Below are 7,630 nucleotides of genomic sequence, written 5' to 3'. Positions count from 1 at the left end.
TTAAAATGTGATTATTAAGCAACATTCTAATAGTTCCTTATTATCGTATTTGAATAAGGAGTGTCTGGCTACATCTTGGTGCTGTTATAGCTCTGTATTGACACAGGTATTAGTGTTGTTGCAAAATATTATAATTGCAAAAACATTCCTGAAGGCTTGCATCATGTAAGTGGATGATGCCTCTTTTCCAAGTCCTGTAAATCTGATTAGTTGCTTGCTGTTGCATTATTGACACATTAGTGCAGTTGCTGTCTTGCTGTTTATTCTCTTGCTATCCTGCTTTGCAGCATGATGCACATGTCTAATGGACAGCTTGGAGATTCACAGGATAGGAAAAAATGGAGGGAGGCATTGACCTCTCAGATAAACATGTTCTGTTTTCCATTGCTGTTATTCATAGCAAGTGGGATCAATCTGAGCTGATAAAGAATGCATGAAGAGAATTTAGATACCTCTTCAGTGAAAATCTTAATGAGTTTAATGGTTGCTGTGAGAGGTGAAGAGTAGGATGAAAAGTTGAATCGTCCAGTTGGATCATAGAAACCAGATTTCTGGTGACTTTGAGTTCAAGAAACTTTTGAGGTTATTTTGTTCTTCCTGCTTAGCACCAAAAAAAAAAAAAAAAAAAAAAAAAAAAAAAATTGTCCAGTGGTCCTTCCCTTTGCTAGGCAACTAAGCACAGGCATTGCGAAGAACAGTAACGGGGCAGCAGTGGGCCACCAACAGGACTTTCAGATAAGGCTGTGTTCTGCTAGGCGGTTTGACTGGAACTTGTTGCTATTTATGATATCTTGGCATTTAAAAAGCTGAAGAAATGTGCTATGCTTTGTACAGAGAATGACTTAATGAACCAGGCTTTGTAAGCTGGAATAGCAGCTTCTGCAAATAAAGTAAAAAATAATAAGAGCAAGGTTCTGACCAAATTTGTTTGCAGGTGCATCAGTATTCGAAACAGCACACAGAGTAAATTCTCTTAGAAGTTAAAGTTCAAACAGAAGGTCCCTAGCTAAACATAAACTCACAGCTTTGCAATTACCTACTGAAGTCTCATTTCTGTGAAGAATTGCAGAGGCTTGGAGGCTTTCAGGAACATCAGTCTTAGCCATATGCTAGTATTGCATGCTGTATTTGGACCATTATTAAAATATTCATAGAATATTCAGCCAGTTTCTCCATTAATAATTCAGGTACAGAATATTTTAATAACCTCAGTGTACTTTAAAGGTAGCAACATTTACTAAGAGAATAAAGAAATCTGCTTTTCTCAAAGGTATAAATGCTTAAATATGTACTTCAGGCTTAAAATGGATCATGTTCTGTATTTGGATCTCTGATTCGAATGATCTTTGTCTTACTGAGGTGTCAAATCTGACATCCATCTCATTGGTGAAAAAAACTTTTACATGTAGCAGATATAATCCATTGCATGTAACTTCAGTAGCCATTGTCAGCTGGGTCTGTTCTTTTTACCTTGTGTTGGGGATCATATGTCATATTTGTAGTTCAAGGATTTATAGAAGTCTCACTTGCCAGTCACTACTAAATTATTCTGCTGCCAATTGCAGTCTTTTATTGGAAACTGGTGGACATATTTGTGATGGTGAAAAATGGGTTTGTTTATGTGCTCAGAATACTCATAACACTATTTAAACTTCATTTTTTAATACAATTCCATGTTTTAATTGACTACACGTGCTAAAAATATGGGCTTTCTCTGGAAGGAAAGGAAGGCTGTTACTTCAGGGGGTTGTGTTTTGTATTTCTAAAGAAACTTCTATTTTAGGGTTGACCTATGTTACGAAGCTGCATTTTTGTGGAGTAGTTACTAGTGATTGCTCAGATATTTTACTGAGTACCTTTCTCTGGTGAGCTCTCATGCACAGGCTTTCCTGAAAAGAAATCAAGAAATACAGGCAAACTTTCTCTGAAGCATCTGCAGATGCTGCGTGGGCTGCCTTTTTTAGCTGACACCGTAGCAGCGCTGCTGCATCCTTGTACTGAAGTGCTCTGAAAGCTGCATCAAAGGAGGCAGAAAGCAAACTTGGTCGGCTCATTTGTCAGAAGTGTAGACTAAGCCCCGAAGTACTGAATTTGATCGTGAATAGAGGGATGTTCTTGAACTGGTTTGAGATACACGTGATGCAAGACTGATTTTTAAAATTGTTAACTGCTACAGATTTTTTTGTTCTGCCTGCGTATCAAGTTTGCGAGCATATGGCTCCTGTGGCCACAGCCTGTCTAGGTCTTGGTCGTAGAAGACCAGCTCTTTAGGCTGTCAGCAGGCAGTGAGTAGGTAAAATGGGTAGGGGACAGTTCTTAAGTAGGTGATATACTACTGGTTAGCTACACTTAGATGTAGGGAAAAAAGGAGGAAATAATCCTTTGAACTCGTCCATTGCTGTGGAAGCTGACAGCACAGGGTAATGCAGAGGTCATTGCAGGTGTAGAGCAGAGAGGAAGCTGGTTTCTGCTGTAGTACTGTTCCGTATTGAAGGGTATAAACTTTATACTGTTGCATGTAATCAAGAGGGTTTCATTTTTTAAGTAAGGTAGCACCCAGGGCTCACCTGTTTTTTAAAGAAATCATTCAACACCATCTGCTGTGCTATGCAAAGCTTTCTGAGTGAACAGCTGCTTTGCATGTACAGAAATAATACCTCTGTTGTATACTGTGCACCCTGTCACAGAATTTCATGATCCAATTTCTGGCTTGGTGTCGTACCTCAGTGCTTTTCATTCTGGGAGTCACTGCACGTGTGACGTATCTGCTCCAGCTGTGCATCACCGTGGGTGGCGAGAGAATAGCAGTCTGGCCGTGGGTGCTCTCTGCTGCCCTGGGTGCTCCTGGAACCTCCTTACCCCCAGCAGCTATTCTTCCCATGTTACAGAGGTGTTAGGTTGAACCACGGAGAAGAAGGGGAGTGTCTTGTGCATACTCTGTACTTCATCCCTACCCTGTAAAGCGGTTGGGATAAGTTGCAGGTTTCTGCTCCCTGTATGCGAAGTGAAAGATGTCACAATAGAGCCCAGCCTTGCGCCTTCCTGAAGCTGTCGCAGTCTCCAGCACCCTGTTATAGCTGTGTACAACAGAAGCAGAACAGATTGTGGTATATGGAGAACTGAGGGTGTGGGAAGAAGGCAAAATTAGTTTAATTGTGTGTGTCAAAATAAGCTACTTAAAAAAATAGTATCTCATTTAACTTTGTTCTAGACCACTAAAAATCTCAAAAAATTTTCACATACCACACAGAATACAGCACACTACTCTCAGCAGAGGGGTATGAGATTTTTAAAAAGCCCACCAACCAACCAGTGGGGTTCTTCTGTTTTGAAAAGATACTGTGGCAAGCAGAAAGCAACTAAGTGGTGGCTGGTATCAAGAGGGCAGCTGAACAGATTGTGAAAATCCTTTGCATGTCTTCCTTCATGCAAGGAGCTAACTTAAACTGGGCTGTGAAGACACTACACAACAAGAAGAGTTAGAGTGGGCTGTGATTTATGTTGTAAAGGATTTGATGTCTCTGTCTTGCTGTACCCGCTGCTTTAGAAGAAGCTTGAGTGGCAGCAAATTCTAGTGCTAAAGAATTACTTAAGAAAATAGTGTACGAAAGGAATGCCTTTCAGTGCTCTGTTTTCCTGAATGGTGTTGCAGTGTTTTTCAAAATGGAAAAAATTGAAACTTCAGTTGCTAAGGAGTTCAGTGCCTCTCAGAGTTTGGGGTTTTTTTTGGTTTGCTTCCAATATCCCACTACATAAAACATGCTCATGTTGCATGATTTTTGAAAATGATGCTTTGGCGTGAAGAACATTGGGTTTTTCAGATAATTTTGTGTGTGTTACAGATACAAGTTGGCGATCAGAAGCAACATTTCAGTTTACAGTTGAACGCTTCAACAGATTGAGTGAGTCAGTTCTCAGTCCTCCCTGCTTCGTACGGAATTTGCCATGGAAGATCATGGTTATGCCACGGCTCTACCCGGACAGACCACACCAAAAAAGTGTAGGATTCTTCCTTCAATGCAATGCTGAATCCGATTCCACGTAAGACCCTTTTAATTATTGTACAAGTCCTCATTTGATAATAGTTAATCTGTATTGCAAGTAATACAGACCTATAAAAAAAAAGTAATTTTACCTATCTTTCCTATCTTTCTGCAAGAGGGAAAAATTCTTGTAAGGGTTTGAGTCTGCTTCTTCCCCCACCTTTCTAAATGCCAAAGTATAGGAGTAACCCTCTCTTTAGGAGGAGCTAAAAGGAGCTTGAGTAGCTACAAGTTTGTGGTAGAATTTAGATATGTTTCTGCTTGATAACTGAGGGGAAGTCTTTGACTGACAGTTTTCTTGGCATGGGAAAAGTTCTGAGTTTATTTCACATGGAAGTGGTACTGGAGCTTCTCTAACCCTGCTGAGTTATAAATCCTGCCTTGTAAATCATGTGAGTAGGTAACTGCTAGCAATTGAGGCAGAGCAATGTGTGAGGTAGTCATCTCCTTGAATAGAGTTCATCACTTAGCAGGAAGATACGAACATGTGCATGTTCTTGGAGTCCTGAGTGCGAATCAAAATTGGCTATCTTTGACCATTTTTGTAAATAATATGGAAATTTTAAAAGATAAATAAAAATTTCTGGACATTACTGCAGTTTATTCAGCTAGAGTGCAGACCCTCATAGGTGTCCTTTCCAGTAGGGTAACTCTGTTCTTGCACCGATCTCACACAACTTACAGTTCACTCTGAATGAGAAGTTGCTTTTTTCTGTTGTGTTTGTAATTTAAAAAGTGAGTGATCAGTGCCTAAGGTAAAGAAGAAAGATGTAAGTATATTAACTAGTCACAGGAGAGGTGGTTCATATGCAAGCAGTCACAGAGAAAGGATAATGGCACCTTCAGAAGTATCAACCACAGTGCAGCTGGTGAACCTAAGCAAGCAGTAATGCCACTGCATGAGTCAATGACTAGACCTTGTCTGAACTGATATTCAGTCTGATTTTCTTGCACGAGTGGGATGAATTTGAACAGGAATGGTCATAAAGAAGTGCTGCTGAGAAAATTAGAGTGTTGGGGGAGTTTAATCTTGTGGGAGGGAGGGTGGAACTGCTGCTTCCTTTCCTTTAGCCAAAGTCTGAGTTGGCCTATCCATCTGCATTGAAGTAGATTAGAAATAGCTCACCTCAGAGAGCAGTTACTTTAAACCACTGTTACCTGCAATTGCCTGACAGTACTTTCTTAACAACATTCTTGCTCTAAGAAAATCTCCATTCCAGCTTTACATTCATAATGTGGCTTCAGAAAGCCCCAGGGATTCATGCCCTCAATAAGTTAACCAAATCTGAACATCTAATAAGGAAAAAAATATTCCTATATGTGGAAGTAATGTACCAAAAATCCCTAACACAAAAATTATTTTCATGATTATAAAAAGTTTGTTTTTGAATGAGTTTCAAATGTTTCTTCTGTATTTATAGGTCATGGTCTTGTCATGCACAAGCAGTTCTCAAGATAATAAACTACAAGGATGATGAAAAGTCATTCAGTCGTCGTATTAGTCACTTGTTCTTTCATAAGGAAAATGACTGGGGCTTTTCCAACTTCATGGCCTGGAGTGTAAGTAATTGGACATGTATTAATTATTACTAGATAGGAGCAGCTTTGAACTTGCACTTGTGAATACTGAGACACCTATAGAAAAGTTTTTTTTCCAGACATTTTTTTTCTGTCATTGTAGATTCTTCTTCAATTTCTGATAAATTACTACACTTAAGTATTGTAGTTTGATTTTACTTATGTTGTGATTTAAATATTCCCTCATTTTTTTTCTGCCTATCTGAATGCTTGTTTTTTGTTTTTACTGTGGGATGGTCTATGTCATTCTGAGGCAACACAGATTTTCTTGCATTTCCCCATGTTCTTTGTATATGTGTACAGTTATTCAATGCCCTAATAATACTACTAAGGCTTGCCTTGAGTTAGGACAGCTTTTTAAGCATTTTCAAAGGTTGGGTCCTTCAGTTTTCATCTGTCTGGAATATTGTCCAGAAGAAGCAGAGCCTTTGATTACCACAGGAAATGGAAGTGGTACTGCAAAATCTTAAAAGCCAGGAACAAGTTTCCTGTATTAAGACATCAAAAAAGAATTAAAGTTTATTAAGCTGCAAACCATCTTTCTTAGTGTGCTTCAATTTTTCTTCTTCAGTTTATTATTACTGATAGCTCAGGCTTGGAAATTAGAAAGTGATGTTTAACTGGATGCTTCACTACAGTCATGTTGCAAGCTCTAGATTTTGTGTTCGTGTGTCGTTCCTGTTTTACAGGAAGTTACTGATCCTGAAAAAGGCTTTATAGAAGAGGACAAAGTTACTTTTGAAGTCTATGTTCAAGCAGATGCTCCACATGGAGTGGCGTAAGTATCACTGTGTAAAAATAAAGTTCTTAATTCTAATATTTTTATGTTGCTTGAGATTGTTCAAGATTTTGTGTTAATTGACGTTTGTACCTCTCATTAGACATTCTCACTTTGTCAGCTTTAATTGATTAATTCTCACATGGCAATATTTTTCATCACTCACGTAGAGATTTTTCTATAGGTTAAATTTCCATTTGCATTAGTCAGCATAATTTTGTGAGACTTTAATTTCTGTATGAATTGATTTGTGATTTAACACCTCTGCAAATCTAACCTCAACATTTCTGATCTTGCAGCTGATAATGGTTGCAGACACAGTCAGATGGCTTTGCTGTCTAACTTGCCTTGGTTTACAGTTTAAAAACTGCCTCATCTGAGTTGTTCTACTTCATGTCACTTGTAAATAAAGTGGTTGTACTGAAATGCGGAGTTGTCCTCAGAAGTACAGCTCTGGATTCCAGTACACTTTCATAATACATATTTTTTTCTGCCATATAGAACATCTTTAAAAAGAAAACCTAACCAAATCACAAAGCATTCAATTGGAAAGACTGTTGTTACTGACAGGCAGTAGTGTAGTTTATTTGAACCTTAAGTAACAATGAAGGGTAGCTGATAAATACCAGCAGTGCTACCTTAGAACTAATGCTGTTTATTATAGTTAATACAGAGCTATCTTGATTTTAATCACTAACTCTTTTCTAGGTGGGATTCAAAGAAGCACACAGGATATGTTGGCTTAAAGAACCAGGGAGCAACTTGTTACATGAACAGTTTGTTACAGACTTTATTTTTCACAAATCAGCTACGAAAGGTAATTCACATGTGAAAGAAAATGAGATTGCTAATTGAAATATCCAATCTGTTATAAATGTTTCAAACCAGAGCTGTACGTTCCTTTTGCCTCCTTCATCCTTTTAGAGAAGTTGTGACTTAACATGGTGATGTGCATCTTACTTGAAGCTGAATGTTGGAAGCTTCCTTTTATGATTTGAACATAAGCTTTTGGGTTTTGTGCAAGCAGACAGAGGACCTGGTGAAGACCTGAGGTTAGGGGGGGTGTTAGACTGTATTATGTCTCAATGTTGATATGAATTAGGGAGGTGGGGGGGAGTTTGACTCTACAGATGAGAGATGGAAGTAATTTCCCTATTTTTGAAATAGTTAAAGAAGTCAGTTGTGACTTCTTAGCCCATAAACAGGGTAAAAAGATAAAGCGTGTATGGCC

At 38.5% G+C, this 7,630-nt stretch overlaps 1 protein-coding gene across 1 annotated transcript in view; it reads left to right on the top strand.

Moving 5' to 3' along the window:
• Positions 1-3,846: 3,846 nt before the first annotated feature.
• USP7 (ubiquitin specific peptidase 7) overlaps positions 3,847-7,630 on the top strand; it is a 36,128-nt gene continuing 32,344 nt past the window's right edge. The window contains exons 1-4 of the mRNA XM_026858779.1: positions 3,847-4,041; positions 5,465-5,603; positions 6,311-6,399; positions 7,108-7,216. Coding sequence (XP_026714580.1) covers positions 3,956-4,041; positions 5,465-5,603; positions 6,311-6,399; positions 7,108-7,216 — 423 coding nt within the window. The 5' untranslated portion in view covers positions 3,847-3,955. The remainder of the gene's footprint in view (positions 4,042-5,464; positions 5,604-6,310; positions 6,400-7,107; positions 7,217-7,630) is intronic.

Source organism: Athene cunicularia (genome assembly GCF_003259725.1).
Source record: "Athene cunicularia isolate RWA chromosome 14 unlocalized genomic scaffold, athCun1 chr14_part1, whole genome shotgun sequence".
Taxonomy (NCBI): domain Eukaryota; kingdom Metazoa; phylum Chordata; class Aves; order Strigiformes; family Strigidae; genus Athene; species Athene cunicularia.
This window is presented reverse-complemented; position numbering and strand designations above follow the sequence as displayed.